The sequence below is a fragment of the Nicotiana sylvestris genome, chromosome 6 (genome assembly GCF_000393655.2).
Source record: "Nicotiana sylvestris chromosome 6, ASM39365v2, whole genome shotgun sequence".
In the NCBI taxonomy this organism is placed as follows: Eukaryota; Viridiplantae; Streptophyta; class Magnoliopsida; order Solanales; family Solanaceae; genus Nicotiana; species Nicotiana sylvestris.
In genome coordinates, this window is record NC_091062.1 from 5,030,529 (window position 1) to 5,057,168 (window position 26,640).

At 36.3% G+C, this 26,640-nt stretch overlaps 1 protein-coding gene across 2 annotated transcripts; it reads left to right on the plus strand.

Moving 5' to 3' along the window:
• LOC104223053 (uncharacterized) lies at window positions 1-4,440 on the plus strand. Of its 2 annotated transcripts, none has more exons than XM_009774402.2 (3): window positions 1-167; window positions 2,944-4,038; window positions 4,148-4,440. In XM_009774402.2, exon 2 carries the CDS (start codon window positions 2,971-2,973, stop codon window positions 3,982-3,984), a length of 1,014 nt encoding a protein of 337 aa, XP_009772704.1. In that variant the 5' UTR covers window positions 1-167; window positions 2,944-2,970; the 3' UTR covers window positions 3,985-4,038; window positions 4,148-4,440. The 2 variants fall into 2 exon arrangements, with proteins under 2 accessions (XP_009772704.1, XP_009772703.1); XM_009774401.2 differs by having other exon boundaries at window positions 2,944-4,034.
• Window positions 4,441-26,640: the final 22,200 nt, after the last annotated feature.

Genomic DNA, 26,640 nt, shown 5'->3' on the forward strand with positions numbered 1-26,640 from the left:
AGTCTTTTCATTCTCATCGAAGAGTCAAAGGAGCAGCTTCAACTCAGCTGCAGCCTTTTCAAAATTTCAACATTTAGGGTTTCAAAAAAATTTCTTCTTCTTCAGACTATCAAATCAGAAAGAAGTTTTGGTTAGCTGTGTTTCAGATCGGTTTGTGTAAACTTCTGGTAAAGCGTTAACGGAAGATAAATATAATTTTGCGGCGAAGTTTTATTTATTTATTTGATCTGTTTATTTAAGCTATTTTTGGCGTTAAACTGCCTCCTGATTGTATATCGATTGTTTAAGCTCGTTTTTAGATCTGGGTTTCCGTTGTTTTAGTGTTTGTTCGATGAATTTGAATTGAGTTTTGTGTTTGATGTAAAGATTAGGCCTTTTTAATCGTAGAAGTGCTTGGTTTTTAGATGTGGGTTTTGGTTGTTTTTATGATATATTCAGTAGATTGGATTTGGTTTTCGTATTTGAAGTTGAAATTAGGGTTTTTAAATCGGATACGTGCTCTTAAATTGGAAACAGTTTTGGTGTTTGAGGTCAAATTAGGATTTTTTTTTGTTTGGATATGTGCTTGAATTCACTGTTTTGAGCTGAAACTTGTTAAAGATTTTAGCTTTGTGTATTGAATTGGAACTGGGTTTTGTTAAAGACTTTATTCTTAATTGGTGGATTGCTTGAGATCAACGTTCTGAGCTGAAATTTGATTGAGGGTTATGGTTGTTTAACTATTATATATTAAATTGAAACTGGATATCTTTGAATTCGAAGTAGTGGTTTTAAATAGAAGAAGTGCTTCAGCAAATGTTTCAAGCTGAAATCTGTTACGAACTTGTGAGCATGTTGGAGTTGGGAAGTGAGAAATGCTAATAGATTATTGATTATGTTTCTTCTGATCCGATCTTTGCTTATAGTCACTGGGTTTTAAGTTGATAAGGTAATTACACATGATATGATTGTTAATGATTTGTTCTGTTCTGTGAATGTCGGTTGGTATGGGTTGTTTCCTGGTGGATGAATCTTGTTGGTTTTGATTATATTTACTTTATCATCTGCGAAACTGTTGGTCGATTAGTGAATTGGTATAGGAGATTTGTTTGACAACAGGAACTTGGAAACTTTTGATAAATTAAATTGGTATACTAAATGTATTTGACACGAGTAACGTAACAAGTTTTGAACTTTATATCGGTGTATTGAGGAAGAAGAGTTTAAATAGACTAATGTGGTCGGTGAGGATTCATATAGCCGACCCAACTTGTTTGGGATTGAGGTGTAGTAGTTGAGGAAGAAGAAATAAACTTCTGGTGTGCAAATAAATGATGTTCTCAAATGGATCAGCATCAATATGACAGATAAAGATTGATTTAGACTTTTTTGTTGAGTTTTGAAGCCTCGGTATGTTGTAGACTTTTGGCTTTTGCTTATGGTGAGCCACATGTGAGGGTGGATGCTCCCTTCTGTTTGGGTTGATGCTAGTGAAAACATGGGATATTGTTCTCTTCTGTTTCATCAGATTACCTCACCCAAATGCATTATGCCGAGGAGTTTGGTGGGAAACCGAACTTCTGTGTTGTTAGTTGCATGGCTGAGGGGAATTGATATCTACTGATTGCTCTTGCCAGATAGATTGCTGTGAAAGACGTTATCATATATTTTATGTGCATCCTGAACCATACAATGTACAATATCTGGTCAGGATATGTGAGTTGTCACCCTAATTAATGGCTATTCATTAACTGAGAGTGAAGATATATCTATTGGGTGTTACAATGTTGACACATACTGCAGATGGGATTTTCCGACGAGCACAATTTTATTTGGATTAGATGCAGCATGGTTTTTCATGGCTCTGGATAAATTCAGGAGGAGATGAATTCATTTGGCTTAAAGAGCCTTTTCACCTTGACAGTACTGGCTTCCCTTATGTTCTTTGCATGTTTTGCAAACTTAATGGCAATGTGGAACATTAATGTTCCTGAGATATTCAAGGAGTGTTGAATACTAAAGCGTTGTGGTCCAGCGGTTTTTTGCTGCAGTCCGCTCTTGTTCAAATTTATGGAACTTTTCACAAATACTTTTTTGGGTATATGGTTTAGAGATGATAGTATCAGATGGAGGATGCAAGTAGCACACATAAAGAATAAAATGAGAGTAGATAGCTTGAAATGGTTGTTCATGTCCCCACAAAGACCTCGAAGCAGACCTATGTGCATTGGTACATCGGTGCGGCACTATGGTGATTGATGTACTAAAAGGGGATTTTATATACCTAAAATCCCAGGAAGGAATGGTTACACTAACATCCACTCCAATAAGGCGCATTTGGCACAATACAAGCAAATGATGGCAATACCTAATAGTTCGATCTTTTGGTGTAGGTTCTTTTGTTATACTTACATTTGATATGGTGCTTGCCAGGTATCTGTTTGCCTGGTTAGAAATTGTATCTCAGCGTCGTGGTATAGCCGTGAAAAACAGATATCTTAGGTCTAGAACACTCTAATTGTTTTAAAAGAAAAATTGGTTACTGGTATTGGAAGGGGACGGGCCCGAATATAGAGGAATTGATACATAGAATTCATGAGTTCCCATCTAATTTTGGATTTGAAGCTATGCTGATTGTTGACTGTTATATGATGTCAATTTTTTTTTTTAAAGCTGGTTGTACTATTTTAGGGGTATGTTTTAGTTCTGGCTTAGTTCATACTTCAATTTTCTGTCACTAACTGCTATGTGTTGTTAATTCCTGATGTATGTTGTGACTCTTCGTTAATTCCTGGTTTATATATTGTCCTTCGAATACACCCACAAATTCTATTATCCTTTATTACCACTCCTTGAACTTGTAGCGTGCATACACTTGTTATTTTTTCTATATTGGTTTTTAGGAAGATTTTTCTTGAATTTTTATTTTCAGCATTGCTTACATTATCTTTTGTCCTTTGACAGTTGTTCTATATTCATATAGAAACAAACATGCCTAAAGAGAGAAGAGATAGGTCTGTTTCTTTTGATAGGAGTAGAGCTTCTCCTTACACTTGTAGCTCGAGTCACTCAAAACCGTCATTCAAAAACCCTTTGGAAAACGACGAAAATGTGAAAGACTGGGAAGATGCCCGTTGCCCAGTGTGTATGGAACATCCTCATAATGCTATTCTCCTTTTGTGCACTTCTCATGAGAAGGGCTGCCGTCCTTTTATGTGTGATACAAGCTATAGACATTCAAATTGTTTTGACCAGTTCAAAAAGTCATTTGAAGAAGCTTCAGCAACAGCAACACAGCAAGTGGAGATCCCAGCTTCAGCTTCTATCGCGGAATCTACCACAGTGATAACAGAAGCTCTGTCTGATCTGCCAGGTGAAAGAACTGAAGGTGGTTCTATATCCCTAGGTGCCTTGTCTTGCGAGAACCATGAAAAGAAAAAGATGCAATGCCCTCTCTGCCGTGGCCAGATAAATGATTGGATTGTCGTGGACTCTGCCCGTCGGTACATGAATGCAAAACTAAGAAGCTGCTCTAGCGAGACATGCGAATTCAGTGGCACATATACAGATCTGCGTAAGCACGCTAGGCAGGAGCATCCCCTTGTACGGCCTACAGAAACTGACCCAGAGAGGCAGCGTAATTGGCGGAGATTGGAGCGGCAGAGAGATTTAGGAGATTTACTCAGTACATTGCAGTCTTCTGTTGGAGAAGAGGGAAGTGAGAGCTCCAGTTTAACCTTCGATGAGGGTGGTGGTTTGCTGACTGTTTTTCTTTTTGTTCGGATTCTCCAACCTAGGAGTAATTCTGGTAGTAGTAGCTGGTCAGGCTCCTCAAGGACTCGGGCTCAGGCAACTGGTAGGAGACGACCTTCGAGAAGACTTTGGGGTGAGACCTATGATGGGGAAACTGAATCTAGAGATGACGACAATGAACAGTCTGATGGAGGGTCAGGTCCCTGGAGGCGCCTTGGGAGATTGCGTCGACGACCAACACCAGAAAATTAGTTTGGCACAAACATGTGTTTGCTTGCTGTTCCTCTTTGTTGTTACCCACTGTAGGTACCAAGAACATATGCTACTATGGTTATAACTCATTTTTCTGCTTGTATACCTTTTTATTGGGGCAAGTTTCAACAATTTGAAAGTGGTTTTTGGTGGTCACTTCCAGGTGTAGAAAATGGAGGAGGAAACCTCGTCTTCCGAACGTTGTCGCGCTGAAGGAGCAGTTGTTTCTTGGATTAGAAGGATTCAGGAGAGCATCGAAATGGAAGAATTCTGTTTGGTTAAATAGTATACATTTCTTTGTTGATGAATGTCATCTCAGCTTGTGTGTGCTGCAAATGCTTTAAATCTTTATTTTTAACTGAATTGATAAAGTTGGAAAGCAATTGCTATTTATGCTTCTAAATCTTATCAATAAATCTCATGCTGCAATAATATAGTTGTGCTTGCATTTTTCAACTTTGAGCTATAGCTTTAACCACAACAGTATGAATGAACACACTCTGATTTTAGCTCTTTAACAGTAACAGCATGAACAATAGGAAAAAAAACAAACTCTTTTATTAGCTGTAAATTTAGGTCTATATCAACTCTAAAACTAGACCTAATGTAGGGTATCTTGGGCCTGTAGAAAGAGTTAAAAGAGGATAAATATACTTCCACTCATTCCTAGTTCTTTAAAAAATAAAAAGTCAGTTCGGTGTACGAAGCATTTTGTGTTCACGTAGGGTTCGAGGAAGGAATACATCTCAAGAGGTGTGATATAGACTACAGTAATTGAGTTTATGATTTGAACTCGTAGATGGTGATAATTTTACCGTTATTTCAAGACGTCCTCTCATTCATTCTCAATTATTTGTGTAGGATAATATGAAACCAGTGGCGTAGCCACACTATGCCAAGAGTGTTCAAGCGAACACTTTTTGTCGGATAATTATATTGTGTATATGGGTTAAATATTACACAGTTGAGGGAAGTAATCCAGCAATTTAGGGTGTTTAAAGTGAGGTATTATTCATGGGTTTATATCCCTATTTAAACATTTTTATTTGATAATTTTGTTTAGCAGAGTAAAACGGAGAAAAACGGAGACCATATATGGTCTATTTGACTCTTTTTTACTTTAAAAAAAATCCTAATAAATAACTCTTAAAAATTAAAATTTGTATAAAAATAAACAAGTAATCTTAAATGTTGCTTTCTAAATAAATTTTACAATTTAAAAAGTCAATCTCGTTACATACTATGGACCTCTCGACTCTCAATTTTCTTTGATTTTATGCTTACTTTTATTAATAAAAGTTTTTTAATCTTATTTTATGTTAGTTTTGATTTATAAAATTATAGTTTTATTACAAAATTTTTAATTATTTAGCTAAATGTTGTATAGTTTGATTTAAACACCCATTCATCAAAAAAAATTATTTGACTTATTAAAATTTGAACACTCTTGACGAGATTTATGGCTACATCACCGTATGAAACTATTATCTGCTGAAAGGACTCTATTTTTATGACCTCTTTCTTTGTTTTTGATTGTCAATCGAGATATTATAAAAATTTCTTCAAGACATAAAGAAAATAGAGGAACAAATTTAGAGGGGATTATCAACATCCCCAAATGCATTTTCCTTAACCCATCTTTCTTTGACGTAAATCCAACCCAATTCAAGGCATTAATTAATGCAAATTACTGTAAAGTTCAAAAATAACTATTTTATGGATTTTTAATTGAAAAATAGCTAATTTTTGAAAATTTAAGATAGTGTCATGGATTTTGAATTTTAAAAAGTGAAACTCCATGGCAATATCCTGCACAAAGGTGGACACATGGAGTTTTACTTTTTTTAAGTTTGAAATCCATGATGCTACCATGGAATTTTCACATTAAAAAGGCTACTTTTAAAAAATACTATCTATTTTTTAAAAAACTGGTTTTGCACCACTTGACCCAAAAGTCCATGTGAATAGGCCCATACAGCATCCAAAATCACTCCATTAGGAACACAATTTCTCAAGGGATTGTTACACAAATAGTCGGTCGGATTTAATGTTTACATTTTTTAGCCGATATACATAAATTATATACTGACTATATATAATTATGCATATATTATACATAAATTTACATATATTATACATTCACCGACTATTTTAAGTTTAAGAGATTAATTGGATGGCTATTGGGGTTAAATCTTCATTTCTCAAAGTAAAAATTGGGATGTGAGGTTAATCCAAGAGAATACAAATATCATATAGGATAAGCCATTAAGGTTGAATCATTTTAAAAACATGTTTATATTAAATCTAAATTAATTATCACTAATGTGCAGGAAATGATTCTTAATAGGAGGGTGTGGAGGTCGAGGATTAGGATTGTAGGTTAGTAAATAGTCGAGCATATTTCTTTTCCAGACATGTACTTCTTTTTCATAGTTGTAAAACTAGTGTTATCCTCGTTTCCTTATTTTTAGATAGCTATTATTACTTGATGTTTCCTTTGCTTCGGTTATATTTTTTTTTTGACTGTTGTTACTGTTTCTCTTTCTGTAGTTCTTTATCATAACTGTTGTGATTTTGCTTTTATTGAGTTGAGGGTCTACCAGAAATGGCCTCTCTACACAAGGTATGGGTAAGATCTCTGTACATAATACCCTCCCCAGACCCACTTGTGAAAATATACTGTGAAATAGCATGGGCTAGCTAGTTTTTGGACAGGTAATCGAAAAATAGCCAGCGTTTGCAAAGTCATTAAAAATTTGCCATTATTTTGCTAAAACACATAAAGTTTCAGCATAATATGCGAGATTACAGAGCTCTTGCATATAAACTTCCCGCATATTATATTGGAACTTCATCACACGGAAAGTTTCAGCACAATATGTTGGATTATGGAGCTCCTACATATACACTTCACGCATATTATATTGAAACTCCAACACATTATGAAATTCCAGCACATTATGTTGGAAGTTCATACGTAAAAAAATTCGAACTCCAGCATATTATGATGGAATATTTTCGGACTTTTAAGGGTGTTTTTGTTTAGATTTTCTCTTTACATGAAAAATGTGGCTAAATTTCGATTACTTTTGAAACTGTAGCAATTTTTCAATTATCAATTGTAAGTCTGACTATTTTTTTTTTTTTTGAATTTATTTTTCAAATATACTGGGTATATTATCATCGTTGTTGTTTGTTGTTGTAAAGGTGCATGAAATAATATTTCGTAGTCTTTAACTTAAAGTCTTGAATCTGCATCTACTATCTCCAAACGACATCCAATATTCTATGCAATATCTTTAAAAATTGTCATAAGATACTGACTTTATGGTCAACTTAATTAATGCTAGAAGATAATTTAAGATTATTTTTCTCCTTAAAGCATATTGTGTCGTCCATAAAACTAAAGCTCCACATTTTCAGCATAAATAGAAGTTTGAGAATTTACAAAGATCAAACTTTATGATTTTTCTATAATAAACCACGTGCAGACCATTGGAGTTGGAATTATATTTTACAAAATAAGTTTACTAAGTGACAAAATAGGACAAATAAATGTCTCAGACCCCATTAGTTTGAAGCTGCCCATAATAATATGTCCCCAGACAAAGGCTATAATGTTTGCAGGAGAAAGACACAGAGTTCCTAAGTATAATATATCCATATCCTTTTTTCTTTTCTCTTTATTTTAAATAAATTAGTCGTCAACTCAATCGCTTAAATTAAAATAGCCGGTAGATGTATAATATATGTATAATCCATGTACGTTATGTATATAACCGGCTAAAAAAAATAAACAACGAATACAACCGACTATTTTGCATAAAAATTCCTGGCATATATCGATATTGTAACGCTTTAATTTTTACACAATAAGTGAATTTTAACATGTAATGGTAGATTACTTGTCAATTTTACCAGATTAATTAATTAATATTTATCAAGTAATTTACCTGTAATTACCTAATAAGTTACTTGAATAGTCTAAATAATTTTTGCATCATTATCCTTAACCAGAGTTCTCGGGTTCGAGTCCCTCGATATGGAATCGCCTTTGCTTGGGAGCAATTTACCCCCAATGTGAGACTTCCCGGCGCCAATCCGATTTAGTGGGGATCCAATATGGTACCGGATACCAGATGGGAAAACAATTTTTTTAAAACATCATTAGGGTATAAAACTTAAATTCTTTTTGTATAACCTCCCAAATGGACAATTTTTGATTAAGGGATTATCAATTCCTCTTAATTTAAGTGTCTTCCACTTCCACATAAATTAATGTATGCTTTTCTTTTGTCCAATTTTTGCATACCCAAAATCCTTAGAGATTTTTATTTATTATATTGCTATTTATTTCTTTTACTATAATTCTCCTTTTTGGGTTGTCAGCTATGCCATCTTTCAGTCTCTGCATTTTTTACCATTTTATTGCATTGTGGAACTCTGTATCAATACAGCCTTTTTTTTCTGATTTCTTATCCTCTTTCCATTCCTAGCTTTATCTTTCTGATTTTTAAATAAGATTCTTGATGAGGTTTTTTTCCTTCTTTAGGTATTTTTTTTTAGGTTTTTAAAATTTAATCCTCTATATTAAACCTAAAAAACATTTGGGTCAAACTACATTCACATAAATATTACAATCCAATTCATAATTACAAAAGTGCCATACATGTTCATTAATAAAATTTAAAGGCCGGATTCATCAAGTTTAAATCCTAAACTACCTCTAGATATTGCTAAATTAGGCAATCTCATACCAATCGATGGACAAAATTCACTATCAAATTAATTTTTCATGCCAAACATTTCTCATATGACTAACACCCAAAGAATTAACTCAAAAAACTGAACACTATAAAGGAACTAGATTTTGTAAAGAATTGCAGTAAATTAGAAAACCGAATATCTCAACCGGATGTTGTTATTCAACAAATTACGGACTGACAGGAAGATTTTTCTCAGCTATGTTGTGTGTGGACTTTCGAAAATGTTGTCGCATCCGTGCTGGAACCTCCAAAAATACATTACTTTTAGAGGACCCGCCACGCACCTACGACATTTTCGGACGGGTCCGAGCAACATCGGTTCTCAGCTTCTTGATATCAGATCGTCTTGGACATTTACTGATTATATTGTTATATAATATTTTGGTCAATTAAAAGATTTGGTAGGTGTTGTGGGATTATGGTAGGCAAGGGAGAAGAATGTATGGGGCAAGTTATGGAGGTTTTAGTTTCTCAATATATTTGCTACCTTTGTAAGATATAACATATATCTTTGTCTGCTAAAATGCTGCCTAAATTTGCAACCAAAAAGTGAAAATGATAAGATTCATGCAGGTACAAAGGGGAGAATGAAACAAAAGAATTAAATGGAACTTTGTTCACTACTAAAAAAACCAGGGTTTAGCGACGGACAAAATCTGTAGCTAAACAGAAAAATCCGTCGCTAATCTCATTTAGCGACGGATTAGCGACGGATTATCAAAAGATTCTTCTAGCAACGAGCATTTTAGCGACAGATTAGCGACGACGTTTGTAGCTAAATCCAGTTTTTTTTTGTAGTGGTTATACTCTTTATTTTTGAATAATAAGTACTCCCTCCGGTTCACAATAAATGTCTAATTTGCTTTTAGCACGCCCATTAAGAAAATACTAAATTCTACACAAATATACCTACTATGGCTAAACTACCCTTAATTAAATATTTAATGTGAGGAGTAAGAAAACTTTTTAGGGATATGTATATAGGGGTTATTTTGTAAAAACAAATTGAATTCTTTCTTGATTACATAACTGGACGTTTATTTTGAACCAACATGAAAAAGCAAATTTGACACTTATTGTGAACCGGAGGGAGTACAAAAGAAAAACTTTTTGGCTTTTGAAAAAGTTCAATCAAATAATGAGTCAACAAATATTCTACAGTCTTTCTTTGTACATAATAATATATGGTATATGATCTTGTCTATGAATACAATTATGTTTTGGTGTGATGTTTACTACTACGTTAGTGTTAATTAACTAACATTGTTCCTTTAAATTAAGTTATTGTTATAGCGGATTATACCTTTGGTGGGACGATGAAAAATGTCTAGTTCATCTTTTCAAATCTTATGAAATATACAGATCTATGAGTTTAGACTAGAGTGATCAAACAATCGGATCGATTATGAGTCATCTCCTTAAAAAACAACTAATGTGTTTAAATTATATACCCCAATAATATAGTTTTTTTTATTATTAAGTTAACTTTATCTACTGTAGCAGTTATATGCTTTATTTTCAAGATTACAAGTTATATTTTCTTATGAAGGGCTACCATGAATATTTTTGTAGTGACCTATTAGTGTAAAATAAAGAAATTTCCATTATGGATGTACATAAGAAAAATTCTACTTTATAGCCTGATAAGAGTCATAATTATGTTAACTATACTCAATATATACTACTATAAGTTAAGTCTAAATTTTTCAATTTCAAACATTTTTATCAACAAGTTAGACTATTTGTGCAAGTAAAAGATCCAATCTCAAATCCACACCTTCTCTCATCTGACCTCCTTACCACCCAAAAAAAAAAAAATGCAAGAAGAACACAATGAGCTAAAATGGTAGTAATAGAATTTATGTAATATATATTGATAGTATAAAATTATCTTTTACTATTAATAAATTTTAATATGTGATAGCAGGTTAGTGTCATTTTTATTAGATTTTCAATTAATATATATGAAGAAATTAGCTTATAATAATTTTTAATAAGTGACTTAATTGTGCAAATAATCTTTATATTGTTAATGCATAGAACTTAAACTCAGGGCCACACACTTTCATACCACAAATCCTTTATGAAAACTATAATTTTTTTATTTTTTGGCAAAACCATATCTTTTTTTTTGTTAACTAGAGAATTCGCAGCCGCTACTTTTCAGGCGCGCATAAAATAAACCATGATCTTATATCAAATTAAGCAAGCCTTGTACGATAGGCTCGGCCGAGAAAATATGTAAGTGGATTTCGTATCCTAGAAACCCCCACCCCCACCCCCACATTTGGCAAAACCATATCTTGATTAACCTTTTACAAAGATAAGCATTTAACTACCAAAACTGCAAACCTAAAAGAGTAGGTGAAAAATCTAGGTACTTGTAGCCACTAGATTTTCCTTTGGATCTTTGATAAGTAGCTATAGATTCCTTTACCTTTTTCTCCTAAAATTCAGTGCAGGTAAAAAATGGTAAACTTTGTAGGTCAAGGTTTCAGATTCCTTTCCAAATTTGAACTTCCAAATTAAATACTCTTGAAACTAAGCAGTTTCTGATAAAATTCTGTATTAACCAAAAATTTATTTTAATAGCACGAGTCTTATCCTTTGGTCCGAGGTTAACTTTTAATATAGTTTAATTCAGTTCAGAAATTGCTTGATTATACCCTCAGAGACTAGTGCGATCCAGTTTATTGGCAGTAGGTAGTTCTCTAAAAGGAATGTTTTTGGATCAATTGTTAAACTAAAGTAACCATAAATGCAAAAGAGACTAAAGCCGCATTCAGACGAATATGATCTCTATTTTCGTAATTCGATATTTTGGATTCGAGTCCTTAAAATAAAAAGAAATACTAGTAAGGAACGCTTTCCCTCTTTAATCAGCCTTATGCGGCGCGAATCGTATTAATCGTGACTACAATACAAATACATGATCTTACAAAAAGGTGCTAAGTAGCAAGCATTAAAGATAAAATAAGAGAAGATTACTTGAGATGGTCGAACTACTAATACATTGGTTCATATGTGTGAAATATGGTGAATGAAGGGGTTAAAAAAGGACGAGGTAAATGTAAAATCACACGGAAAGAACTTGTTTCAAAAGGCCTATAATTTCGTAAAATTTATGCATATTGAGCTAAAATATGCCATAATTTAAGGAAAAAAATCTATACAAGTGATATTTACTTGGCGACTCCAACTTATTTGAAACTAGGGCATAATATTATTATAATATATAGGGTTTTACTTGTTACTTTCACTAGCGTAGGAACATTACAACTCCTTGTATTTCCCTTTATTTAAAAATCAAACATCGTGTCACGACCCCTACACTCTCTCAAAACTTAAAATTAGTCGGCAAGTCTCAAACTTCTCATGAATTAATTTTGGTATATATTTGGACCAGTGGTTCTTCCCGTTTCTAGTACAGATCAAATCACATAATCTTCTTATGTATACATTGAGGAGTTATAATTTTCAAACGAAAAACTTTTAAATATTGATTTCCAGAATGGCAGCAATTGACTTATTTCTGTCTTATAACTTTCTTGTAATACTGCTTTCTTTTGAAGCGAATCTCTATGACAACTCCGATAGTGTAATGGGCAGTACGTACATGGCTCGAGAACAAATTCATTGCATATGATTGACCAGATTGTTTACCCCAAAATTAGACAACAATTAAATTTGTAAGCGATTTTAAGGATATGTGGTTTAATCCAACATGAAAAATTAAGAATACCAAATAAATGAGTTCGAAATGAAATAAACGTTCAAACCAGTTGCAATATTATGGTCAAGCCTGAATTTAGAGTGACTAATGACCTTGTCATCGGTTGGACCCTCGATTCAAGCCTATCGTGAATGAAGAACAGATCTAATGAGTAAAACTTTAACAATAGCTAAAAGGCAGAAAATAAACTTGTATTACTTTGATTCGTGTATTACAATGTGTCAAAGAAAAGAAAAACCTCTCCTTTATATGGTGAGAGTTTTAGTCCTAATAGAAGCCTAAAAATGTTAAAATCTTCTTTTTCCGGTAATTGTTGATCCATAATCGAAATCAAGCGAGATTCGCGCCGTGATATCCGGTTGAGGGCGGGAATCACTGCCTTCTATCCTCCATGCACAACCGTTCATCGTATCTCCCGAGGTCTATAACTTATACTTGGCCTGAGGTGCTTTGCTTTACCACATCCGATGACGAATACATCGTTTGCTCTCTCTGGGCCTAGATATGAAGGTCTCAGACCTTGATTACAACCTCATGGATCCGTGTTCTCCCTTCGTTTCCTCATCGGGAAATTGGGGTATACTTTTACTATAATGACCTGACTTTATATTACGCTAAGCTATTTGAAGTCTTGAGTAACTTCGTATAATATATTATGACTTGTGTGAATAGTTGATTCTTGTTTTTAGATTATTCGAAATTGAATTGGAAGAATGATTCTCAACTAGGGAGCTTTAAGTTGAAGGAGTTGACCGGAGTTTGACTTTAGTATAGACGACTCCGGACTAGTATTTTGATGATTCCAATAGCTTCGTATAGTGATTTTGGACTTAGGTGTGTGTCCGGATTTGAATTCGGAGGTCCGTAGGTTGACTTGATGCATTTTGGCAAAAATTGGAAAGTTTAAGGTTTGGAAGGTTGAGAGGTTCAACCAGGAGTTGACTTTATTGATATCGGGGTTGGATTTCGATTTTGGGAGTTGGTATAGCTCCGTTGTGTCATTTGGAACTTGCACGCAAAATTTGAGTTCATTCCAGGTTGATTTGATATGTTTCGGCACGAGTTTTAGAAGTTGAAATTTTATAAGTTCATTAAGTCCGATTTGAGGTACGATTCATAGTTTTGATGTTGTTTGATATGATTTGATGCCCCGTGCAGGTCCGCGTTATGTTATGGAACTTGTTGGTATATTTTGATGGGGTCCCGAGAGCCTCGAGTGTATTTCGGACGGGCCACGGGCTATTTCTCTATGTTTTTGGACTACTAGTTTGTTGGTGTGCATGTTGTTCTTCGTGATCACGAAGATGAAGACGCTATCACGAAAGGTTTCTGGGAGCTCAGCTTTTTGTTCATCGCGGTCGTGACTGTATGCACACGATTGCGAAGGTCCAGTTGGTCATGGTCCGCGTTCGCGATGTGAATTTCGCGTTCGCATAGAGATAGAGTTGGAAAGGGCATCAGGATTTGTTGTTCCCATTCGCGTGGGCTTTAACGCGTTCGTGAATTGTGCTACAAATGTTGTGTCGTGTTCACGAAGGATTTTTTTGGTGCCGTATATTTTTGTGCATCGTGATCGCGAAGCATTTTCCGCGACCGCGTAAAAGGAATCGCTAGGCAGAATATAAAGTACTCTATTTCGAGGGCTTATGATATTTTATCACTTTTTCAGTTAAAGAGCTCGGATTTGAGCGATTATGGAGGGGATTTTCACGTGTTGGTTTGGGGTAAGTGCTATTCACCCGAATTAGGTTATATTTTATAATTCCATCTTTGTTTTTAATATTAAATTAGTGATTTAAATGGGAGAAAATGAGAATTTTTATAAAAACTTTCAAAAATGTAAAATGAGGATTTCAAGGCCGATTTGATGTCGGAATTGGATAATTTTTGTATCGTTGGACTCATATAGAAATGGGTATTTGAATTTTGTAAATTTTTATTGGGTTCCGAGGTGCGGGCTCGGGGCTGACTTTTTAGTTTTCTTTAAAGATCGAAACTTTATTATTCGTGATGTTTTATACTTCAATGCTACACAAGAGGGGGTGATTTGTGTGGTGTCCAATTTTCGCGTGCACATATTATAGAAGGACCTGGTTCTTCTTTGTTTCTTAAACTACTATTGCAAAAATAATAAATGCGGAAAGTAAAGAACACACGTATTTTTATGTGGAATACACCCGACTCAAAAGGTGAAAAAACCAAAACCTACTACTCAGTAGGATTTTCCCCAACACTTCACTAAATCACTAAGCCAAAACAGCATTTACAAAACTCTTTGTAAACCCAAGGATTACCTCTAATCCCGTTGTGAAACCTGCCTCTAGCCGTTGCGACAACTTCAAGTTAACTCTAACTTGAATACTTAGAGTACCTAATACAATTGCTTTTAGATAAAGCTGAAAGGTACAAATTGATAACCACCTACTACAGTGAAACTAGAATAAAAGACAGACACTTGGAATTGGTTCTTCTGTGACGATCCGGCCAGTCGTCTTAAGAATTTACACCTTGATCCCCTATTAACTGCTTTCCCCAAGTTTATTTCTACTATTTTGACTTGCCGTGATGTTCGGTTTTGAGTTTTGGGACATTTAGTCCCTAAATGAGAGCTTAAGTATTGGAAAGTTGACCATAGTCGGAACAGTGTGAAGATGACCTCAGAATGGAAATCCGATGGTTCCATTAGATCCGTTGGGTGATTTCGGGCTTAGGGGCGTGTTCGGATTGTGTTTTGGAGGTCCGTAGCTAATTTAGGCTTGAAATGCCGAAAGTTGAATTTTTGAAGTTTCCGGTTCGATAGTGAGATTTTGATCCGAGGGTCGGAATGGAATTCTGAAAGTTGGAGTAGCTCTGTAGTGTTTAATGTGACGTGTGTGCAAAATTTTAGGTCATTCGGATGAGGTTTGATAGACTTTTTGATCGAAAGCATATTTTTAGAGTTTTTGGAATTCTTAGGCTTGAATCTGATAAAAAATAGGTGTTTTGATGTTGTTTTGGACGTTCCGAAGGTTGAAATAAGTTTGAATGATATTTTAGGATTGGTTGAGGTCCCGGGGGCCTCGGGTGTGTTTCAGGTGGTCAATCAGACCATTTCAAGTTGTGAAAAACAACAAAAAACTGTTGTTGGGTGTTGTAGTAAAATGATCTTCGTGTTCACGAGTAGGCCCTCGCGTTCGCGAAAGGGTTAGCAGGTGAGGCAGAGGATTTAGCCTTAGCATTCGCGAGGGAGTCTCCACATTCACGAAGGGGCTGGGGTCTTGTGCATCACGTTCGCGAGGTGATGCCGCGTTCGCGTAGGGGAAAGTTGGGCGGCTGGGTTGAGGTTGATTTGTCCTTCGCGTTCGCAGAGGGGACGTCGCGTTCGCGTTGCGTAGGAGAGCTAAGCCTTCGCATTCGCGAGTTGTGTGTCGTGATCGCGATGAAGGAATTTTAGTCAAAGTAAATTTGTGCTTCGCCAACGGGAGGCGTTGACCGCGTTCGCGAAGAAGGATTTGATGCCTGGGCAAAATGTTTAAATAGTTATTTGGTCCGTGATTTTGGGGTTATCTTCCACCATTTTTGGCGGATTTTGAAATTTTTTGAAGGGGATTGAAGAGGGATTCAAGAGGAATCACTTGGAGGTAATATTGTTGACTTCATAACTTATGTGATTAAAGACCTAACTGGTGGTGAGAAATTTGGAAAAAATGGGTAATTAGGGCTTGAGATTAAGAGACTTTAACATGGGTATTTGAGGGGTCAATTGAACTCCGATTTCAGTGTTCTTGTTATGTATAGACTCGTGAGAGTACGCGATTTCTAAAAATATAAATTTTAGCCGATTCCGAGACGTGGGCCCGATTGGCGTTTTGGTCATTTTACCTAATTTCGCGTATTAGCTTAGAATTTCTTTGTAGAATCAATTACTTGAAGTGTTATTTACGTTATGAAATTGAATTGAATAGATTTGGGCCATTTGGAGTCGAGTACTCGTGGCAAGAGCGTGGTTTCAGATTGATTATTGAGCTGGTTCGAGTTAAGTGACTTGTCTAACCTTGTGTGGGGGACCTTCCCCTTAGGATTTGATATATTTAGTAATTGAAATGCCTTGTATGTGAGGTGACGAGTGCGTACTTGTGCTAATTATTGGAAATCCGATTTTCTTTAAGTAATTACTAGTATGTTTCATTTCCTGTTTTTATTACTTGTACTATTAAGCCTGTTGTTTGCTTAGGAAAACATGTCTAAGTGAGTTAATTGCTTTACTTGCTCAAACTGCTTTACCTGAATTCTGTGCAGCATGCTAGGCTAGAATTACTTGTTCACCTTAATATGAAATTTCCATTTCTGAATATTTTTCTGTTGCTGCTGTGTATTTACATTGGGACTACGGATGTGGGATTCCGGTAGCTCCCCCCTTGCCTATTTATTTTGGGACTACGGATGTGGAATTCTGGTAGATCCCCCTACACAATTATATGGAACTACGAGAATGCACCTGATATATTCCCCCAGTACTGGGTATTTGCATTTGGGACTACAGAACGGGATTCTGGTAGATCCCCGTGCACTATGAGTTGGACTACGGGACGGAATCCCGGGAGATCCATTGGATATGTACATATGGGACTATAGGACGGTATCCTAGGAGAACCCCGGTTGTTATTTTGGTGCTAAGTCATATTTATTTCCGTGTTTTGCCTTGTCTCTGTAATAGTTGTTGTTGCCCTTTTTATATCCTGTGTTACTTTTACTGCTGTATTTATTTATACTATTCTGTTCTACACTGTCAAACTTTATACTTTATTTAACCTCAGTAGGGCCCTGACCTTCCTCGTCACTACCCGGCCGAGGTTAGGCTTGGCACTTACTGAGTACTGTTGTGGTGTACTCATGCCCCTTTTGCACATGTTTTCATGTGCAGATCCAAGTACCGCGACTCAGTCCTATCACCCTTGAGGCGAGGTGACTGATCCAACAACTTCGAGGTATATCTGCCGTGTCCGCAGACCGAGAAGTCTCTTTCTATTCTAGCTTTTAAACATTTGCCCTTTTGTATTTCTTTTCCTTGTTAGATATTCTGGAGTTAGAGTACTGTGTAGTGATCCTTAGCTTGTGATTCATGGGTTTCCGGGTTTTGGAAGTATGTATTGGTTTGAGAGTTAAATATTGTGTATGCCGAGCGACACTTTTAAACACTGTTTATTTACTCTTCATTCTATTTTAATTTGTTTTATTCCACAATTTGGTTATCTTCCGCAATTTAGGCTTACCTAGTTATAGAGGACTAGGTGTCGTCACGATGGTTCACGGATGGTAAACCGGGGTCGTGACATCTTCTATCTAGTTCTTGTAGCTTCAGGTTCGCACACTTGAATCACACAAGAATTGCTTGAAAAATACCTTGCTATTTTGCTCTCAACTCACGTTTAACTATAGCTTTGTGCGTACCTGTAAAGTGAGAACATCCTGTAATTTACAGATTTAGTAGCATAACAAATAACTAGAGTTCCAATTCTATACTCTTCCTTGGTGGAAGAGTTCTAGTTAACTTCAACTTCTAACTCCTCCCTTATCTTGGATAAAGTTTTATTCGAATAAGGAGTCTTTCTCCTTATCATTTGTGCAACCTTTTCAATTAGGAGATATCAGATATAACATCTTAAGCTTATCTCCTTCATGTGCATCCCTTATGCTTGAATCTGCCCGTGTTTGTGTACACCATGGATGGACCTCTGGTTCATGCTTGAGTTCCTTTGTCAATCATAAAAAACTTTAATTGGGCCAATAAATTCCCTTTTTTTGATGATGACAAACTCTGTGCTTTTCATAAGCATAAGCTCTATTTCAACTCAGCTCAACATTAACAAAAAGTTAGAACACTTTTCATGCTTAATGTCACTAATCAGGTTCATTAGGTTATAAACATCAAAGTCCAAAGTAAAAGCACAACCTATCTTCCCCCTTTTGGCATCATCGAAAAGTTGCATAATTATGTTAGATAACCAGATTTTAATAGAGATTACTCATGGCCACTAAGGCTACTTCAAATGCAATCATGGAATCAAGTATCATTTATCAATCTAATGATATTAGCCATCTAAGAAGCATCAACAAACAGTTAGAGCAAAAAAACAGTTGATTATCATTGATACTTAGTCATCCACAAGCATAAAGAGAAATAAAAACACTGGATCATGAGCAAAAGAAACAAAAAAAGAAAAATCCCATTCGGGTCACTAGTTGGTCGAACTATGCTAGGAAGGCTTAAGACTGGGAAGGACCAGGTTCTTGGTGATTGTCTTGAAGAAGTTTCAGCATATCTTGAAGAATGCCATCATTCTTCTCCTTCTCCTTTGCCAGCTCATCTCTGGGAGCATCTTTCTCGGTCTCCACTTCTGCCAACCTCTTCTTCAGCCTTTCAATTTCAGCATCCTTAGCCCCACTTTCTTGCACCAAGGCACGCACTTTGCTGTTCACAGGTACCTTTTTGGATGAACCAGGTTCTTTGGAAGTGGTGTGGACTTCATAGTCATAAGCAATCGGAGTGTTTTCCCTAAAATGATCCTTGCTTTTAACAACTTTCCATTTCTTGATGGGTACCTTGAGGTGTGTAAGTACAATTGTGAAAATAAAACCATAGGGTATGGCATGAGTTTTGGTGCTATTCAGAATCCTCTCAAGAAGCTGGATGATAAATCCAGGCCAATTGATTTGCCTCCCACTGTCCAAACATTCCATAGGGACCAAGTCCATGAATGTGGTCATGTGCCTCTTTTCCTGCCTGGGTAGCTCAACTTTATTCAAAAATTCGAACAACACTTTGTGGGGTGGCTTCATATCACTTTTGTAAATAGCCTTGGGCTCAAGCTCCTCTTCATTGTCACCAAACTTTCTAGTAATAGCAAGGGCAGTGGGGAGATTCTCTAGACTTGGCCATTTGAGGTTCTTATAATCATTACCCTTCAACAGGTACACCTAAGATCTCTCCCAGTTCTTTATCATCAAAGCTCACTGTCACCCCCTTTACCACACTGGTGACCCTACCATCTTTGATCTCACAATTTGCCATGAACTCCACAATATCAGTTCTGGCCAGATTTTCATCCATCTGAAGGACCGTGTCCTTCCAACCTTGCAATTGTAACTTCTCTAGCAGTATTGACATAACTTCCTTCTCCAAGTCCCTAAGGAGTCTACCTTTCAAGATGGTTCTCTTCCCAAACTTAACCATCTTGTCCTTCCGAGCATCAGATTCTTCTTCTCCGCTCCATTCTTCTTCCTCCACTATTTTCACTTTTCTTGATTTTAATGCATACCTAGTTCTTTTAGCCAAAGTAGATGGCTCCACAGATTTTGTTTTTGAAACAAAATTCTTTGTGGAAATCGTAGCTTTCTTTGCCTTTGGAGTCATAAACTACATTTCTTCTATCTCATCTTCATCCCGAAGGACCAGGTCCATCTCATCGATTTCAACAGCCTCAACAGGAACAACCACCTTCTTTTTTCCCTTAGTAGTAGCTTTTCTCTTACTTTCTTCTAAGGCCTTTTCTAGTTCAGCCTCACTTTGCTTCTTCTGACTCCTTGTAGCTCCTCCTCTTGTAGGAGGAGTCTCTACAGGGATAGACGAGGCAACCTTTCTCTTCTTGTTTGCCCTAGCAATTCCAGGGATTTAACTCCTAAACTTCCTTTCTCTTTAGGCTTGTAACTGTCAGTCACCTTTTTCAGTAGGTCTGCGAGGGTTTACTGTTCAGATGGAACAGGTTCTTGGACATCCTTTCCTAATCAAACCAACCCCTCAACAGCTTCTCCAGACCCGCTTCCCCTTTTCTCTTTTACTCTCTCTTCTTCTCCAGTAGATTCCTCACTCCAAACTACCATAGCATCTGATTCTTTAGATAAACCAACATGAGTGGGTGAAGATTCAACCACTTCTTTTCCCATTCCTCTCACAACAATTCGAGCATCCTCACACTCCTTTTCTTTTCTCTTTTTATTTTTACCATCAATTTTTCCAGACTCAGTTATTTCAACACCAACCACAGTTCCTACCAGAACAAACCTAGTTTCCAGATTTATAGCAACCTCAGAGATGATTTCAGGAGTAACTTTAGGGCCAGAAGTTACCTGCTCTATCTTAAAAGAAACATGTTCTTCCCCCTCAGTAGCTGACTTGAACGATTCATCAAATTTTTAGGGTTCTTCTTACCGACTCTCTTTCAATTTTTCATTTATTTTATTGATTTGCTCTCCATCAGCGACAACCTTGCGAGCCATCATCTTTATTCTTCCTTTCTTTGAGATGGGTGTGGTTGAAGGTGTAATAAATGGTTTAAGTGTGATTTCCTTGGGTGGTGATGAAGGATTCTCAGAGGGGTTAGCCATTACTATGCTTAGGTATGAGAAAAGATGAGTTTGTGTATGTTTGGAAGATGAGAGAAGATGGAGAGAATTTTGATGGCTTGAGAATTAGAAGTGAAGAAACACTAAGGCCTAATCAATTTAAGAAGGGGCGTGTTTAATTGAGTAACGACAGTCTTTTTCAGAAGTCTAATCATATCGAAATTCAGTTTGAAAAGACGTTGAAGAGTGTCCCTAGAATCTAGGCACTTAATGCAGTTTTGTCTTTTTGAACGAAACTGTTTCATTTCATAACGGGTAAGTTCAAAAGGGTTTGGGATTAAATGGGACTCTTCTCTTAATCATGATCCAAATACAATTATTCCAAAATATGCAGAGTAGAGAATACGTACCAAGTAATCTTGATGAACCAGGTTCCTCACTGAGAAATCTCTTGTGTAAGTCTGAATTTTCCAAGAAAATAGAGATAATATCATTAGAGATTAACGAGTCATTTTAGTACATGGCACAAGAGTATACTGATGAAAGTATGAGATTGAGCAAAATCTAATCCAATTATGCACAAAAATTCACAAAAATTCACAAAAATTTCTACCCAAAATTTTGAGTAAGAACTGATTCCTTTTACGTGATCTTAATCATCCCTAATTCTAACCTGTTCCTTTCAAAGTGATTTCTACTTAGAGCTTTTATGAAGATGTCAACTATTTGCTTATCAGCAGCACAAAATTCCACAGTGATCAAACCCTTCTCATAGTTCTCCCTTAAAAAAATGATGCCTAACATCTATGTGCTTAGTTCTCTTGTGAAGAATCGGGTTCTTGGTCATACTAATTGCACTAGTGTTATCATAAAATATGGGGATACAACCTACATCAATTCGAAAATCCATTAATTGCTGTTTGATCCATAATAATTGAGCACAACATAAGGCATCAACAACATACTAAGCTTTAGAAGTAGCTAAGGCCACAGAATTTTGCTTTTTAGTGGCCTAAGACACAAGACATGAGCCAGGAAAGTGTGTCATACCTGAGTGCTCTTTCTATCCACAAGAAAAGCTGCATAATCAGCATTAGGGGTGGGCATTCAGTATTTTGGTTCGGTATTTAATAATTTCGGTTCGGTATTTCGGTATTTGATTTATCAATTGTGTATCCCAAATACCGTACCAAAGTATTTCGGTACGATTTGGTATTTATTATTTTAATTTGGTACGGTTTCAGTACGGTTTCTGTTTAATATTCGCTGATAAAGAACAACAAAATGCTGATAAAATCCTGCTTACACACACACTCCTAATCTATTTCTAAACTTTAACACTGCACTAAAAAAGTAAAAATAGCGTGCTGGCCTAAAACTTTAACATGGCTCTAAAACACTTGAATTTGTTAATACCAACTAGTACCAAAAGTCCAAAATACCAACGGTAAATGCAGCAGAACAGAACAAACGATGGCACTAACAAAACCCAATATTCAGCACGTGTTGATGAATCAAACAACACTACGAACAATTTTAACTCGGGTTTTCAATTTCAAACTAACAGCTAGAGCAGAATTATAACAAAGCAAATAAATGTAGACAACTATTGTAATCAATGTAAAGTCTAAAACCCATCTTCCTAATATCATCTCCATCTCTGTACAGTGTACACCTCCCGTACAGTGAGGAGTTGACTGTCGTCGCCTGTCCCACCGTCTGCCGCTCGCTAGTCGCCCGTCTGAGGAGTTGTGCCGTCGCCCGTCTGCCCTAATTTTTCTCTTCAGGTTCAGAGTTTACTGTTTAGACGAAGACAACTTTAGAAATTAGAAGTTTAGGTTTTAGTTTTAGAGTCTTCACTCTTTAGAGTTTAGACCCTAATTGAATTATTGGGCTCGGGCTAAGGTGTTGGAATGGGCTGGGAATTATAAAAAATTGTTGGGCACTGGGCAAGCTGGGCGCTGGGGTGGGCTAGGACTTGGGAATTATTTTAGAAGGTCTTTAAAAATTTGGTTAATTCGGTATTTCGGTATATCAAAATTTCAAGATCCTAATACCGAGAACCGTACCGAAATACCAAAATACCAAAAATGTAATATCGAATTAGACCGAAATACCGAAAAACTAAAACTGAAATACCGAATTAATTCGGTCCGATTCAGAATTCGGTTTTTCGATTTTTATGCCCACCCTTAATCAGCATCAACATATCCCACTAGGTTGAAGTTACTAACTTTTGGATACCATAGACAAAGGTCAGTGGTGCCTTTTAAGTATCTCAAGATCCTCCTGACCGTAGTCAAGTGAGGCTCCTTTGGATTTTCCTGAAATCTAGCACAAAGGCCTACATTGAAAACAATGTTAGATCTGCTAGCAGTGAGATATAACAAAGAGCCAATCATTCCTCTATACAACATTTGATCAACAGATGAATCGGGTCTATTTACATCCAATTTTGTGGCTGTTGCAATAGGAGTGTCAATTTCTTTGGAATCTTCCATTTTGAACCTTTTAAGCAACTCTTTTACATACTTTTGCTGATAGATCATAGTTCTATTTGAATTTTGTTTAATTTGTAAGCCTAAAAAGAAATTAAGCTCACCCATCATACTCATTTCAAATTCACTCCCCATTGGTTTAGCAAATTCTTTACTTAGCTCATCAGTAGTTGCTCCAAAGATTATATCATCAACGTATATCTGAACTACTAAGAGATCTTTACCTTTTTCTTTCAAGAATAAAGTATTGTTAACTTTACCTCTCTTATGGCCATGCTCAAGCAGGAATTTTGATAATCTTTCATACCATGCTCTTGGAGCCTGCTTGAGCCCATAAAGTGCATTGTCAAGCTTGTACATATGATCAGAACATTCCTTGCTTTCAAAGCCCAGAGGTTGCTTAACAAAAACTTCTTCCTTTAGATAGCCATTGAGGAAGGCACTCTTGACATCTATCTGATGGAGAGTGAATTTCATATAAGCAACAAAGTATGAGGAGTCTAATTGCTTCCAATCTTGCAACATGAGTAAAGGTCTCATAATAGTCTATGCCCTCCTCTAGACTATATTCTAGAACCACCAATCTTGCCTTGTTCCTTTTAATTGTTCCATCTTCATCAAGTTTATTTCCGAAGACCCATTTTGTGCTAATTACTGATCTGTCCTCGGGTCTTGATTCCATATGCTAAACTTGACTTCTCTCAAATTAGTTGAGTTCATCTTGCATTGCGTTCACCCAATCTACATCCTACAAAGACTCAACAATATTTTTAGGTTCAATAAGCGATAAAAAGTTATCAAAAGCACAAAGATTCTTCAAAGAAGATATGGTTTTGATTCCACAGGTTGGATCAGTAATTATGTTCTCAATAGGATAAGAACTTTGATACTTGTAAGGTTTCACAACCAGCTGATTTCTCCTAGATGTTCCTTCAATGTTTTGTTGCTGAGGAACATGTTCATGGAGATGTTCCCTCAAGGTTTGAGCATCAATTCCTCTTTGTTCAGTTCCCCATGTCAGGTTGCCCTGGGTGGAAGAACCTGTTCCTTCCTCCAGTGCAGCTTCAATCTAGGCTGTGGTTTTATTTGAGTTTCTTTCCAGCCCAACTGCTTCATCTTCATGTTCCTGCCTCTCAGAAAGAATGTTAGTTTCATCAAAAACTGCATGTACACTTTCTTCTACATACATAGTTCTTTTGTTATAAATCTTATAAGTTTTACTATGTGAAGAATATCCCAAGACTACTCCTTTATCACTTCTGGGATCAAACTTACCTAGGGAGTCTTTACCATTATTATACACAAAGCACTTGCATCCAAATGTCCTAAGATGTGATATATTTGGCTTTGTCCCTTTAAGTAACTCATAGAGATTCTTCTCGACAAAAGGTCTAGTCATGCACTTATTTATGATGTAACATGCAGTGTTTACAGCTTCTGCCCAGAAACAATGGGGAAGTTTACTAGAAAGAAGCATAGTCCTAGCCATTTCTTCCAATATCCTATTCTTTCTTTCAACTACATTTTGTTGTGGAGTCCTAGGAGTAGAAAAATTATGATCTATGCCATGCTCATCACAAAATTAACAAATTTAGCACTTTCAAATTCAATATCATGATCAGGCCTAATTGATGCAAGTTGATTACCTAGTTGTTTTTGAGTTTTTCTAACAAAAGAAGTGAACATGTCAAATGCTTCATATTTAGATGTTAGAAATAGTGTCCAAGTAAACCTAGAGTAATCACCAACAAGCACCATAACATATCTCTTACTACCTCTGCTCAATGTTCTCATTGGTCTACAAAGATCCATATGAACCAGTTCCACTGTTCTGGTGGTGCTTACCATTTTCTTGCTTTTGAAATAGGATCTTACTTGCTTCCCCCTTGCACAAGACTCACAAATTTTATCTTCCTTGAACTATATGTTAAGTAGTCCTATCACCAAGTCCTTCGAGACTAGTTTGTTGAGTTGACTTAGACCGGCATGTCCAATTCTTATGTGCCAAAGGAGGGGATCATTAGCCAACACACTTAAATAAGTGAGTTTATTATCTAAGAGTATGGAAAGATCCACAATATATATGTTGTTCACTCTTTTTCCCTGCAAAACTATCTTGTTAGTGATAAGATTAATCATATAGCATTTTTGTAGAGGTGAATGCAGCAATGTTACCTCTATCGTAAAATTGTGATACACTTATTAGACTGTACTTCAGTCCATCAATCAAGTAGACATTCTCAATAGAGTGAGAGTCAGTCCAAATCCATGTCCATTTATGTCACAACCCCAGACCGGACCCGGTCGTGATGGCGCATCTTCTGAAGACAAGGCTAGCCGATACAATTCCCAAATTTATTTTTAACAATTTTAATAAGTCAATTCAAGTCATTTATAAGAATTAATCCCAAAAATTTAGCGAAATAGAACAAGTGCAGAAATAGATACAACCCGACATCGGGGTGTCACAAGTCACGAGCATATACTAAGGTCTAAATACAACGAAAAGTTTGAAAAATATACTAAATAGAGTCTAATGAAATCAAGAGGGAGAAAAGCAGTGTTGCGAACGTCGTGCAACTACCTAGCTAAACTACGATGACTCTGCCTCTGAGCAACCAACACCCGCTACCGGGTTCAAAAATACCTGAATCTACACACAAGATGTAGGGAGTAATGTAAGTACTCCGACTCAGTGAGTAAGAACAATAAATGAAGATTGAGATATAAAAAATCACGTAAATCACATCAACATGCTATATAGAAGTAGTATAAAACCAGTAAAAGCAATGAAGCAGTGAAATCTCTTAAAATATCTTAGCTCAGTTTAAACTTCTTTAAAACACCTTTTTGACAATCAAACAATTAAATGGAAAGCAGCTAGAACAGATAAGCACAGAAAATCCACCCAATACCAACAGGAACAGCCCCTCGGGCAACAACATGGAACAACACCAGCCCCTCGGGCTATATCTCACATCACAATGGGTACTCGCGCTCACTGGGGGTGTGCAGACTCCTGGAGGGGCCTTTTACGACCCAAGTGCAATATCAAGCCATCTCGTGGCATAATCACATAGGCTCTCGGCCTCATATCAACAAGACACCTTGTGGCGTACAAATCTCAAGCCCTCGACCTCATAATCACAATCAGTGTATCCTCACAACACAAGGCCTCGGCCTTACTCAGTCAGAATCTCATAAGCCACTCGGGCAATAGTAAAATATGATGCTCAGCCCAAATTATCATTTAAAATATCATTTAATGTATTAAAACAGAGTAGACATGGCTAAGTTATGAAAACAGTAGAATATAGCATGACTGAGTACAAGTATA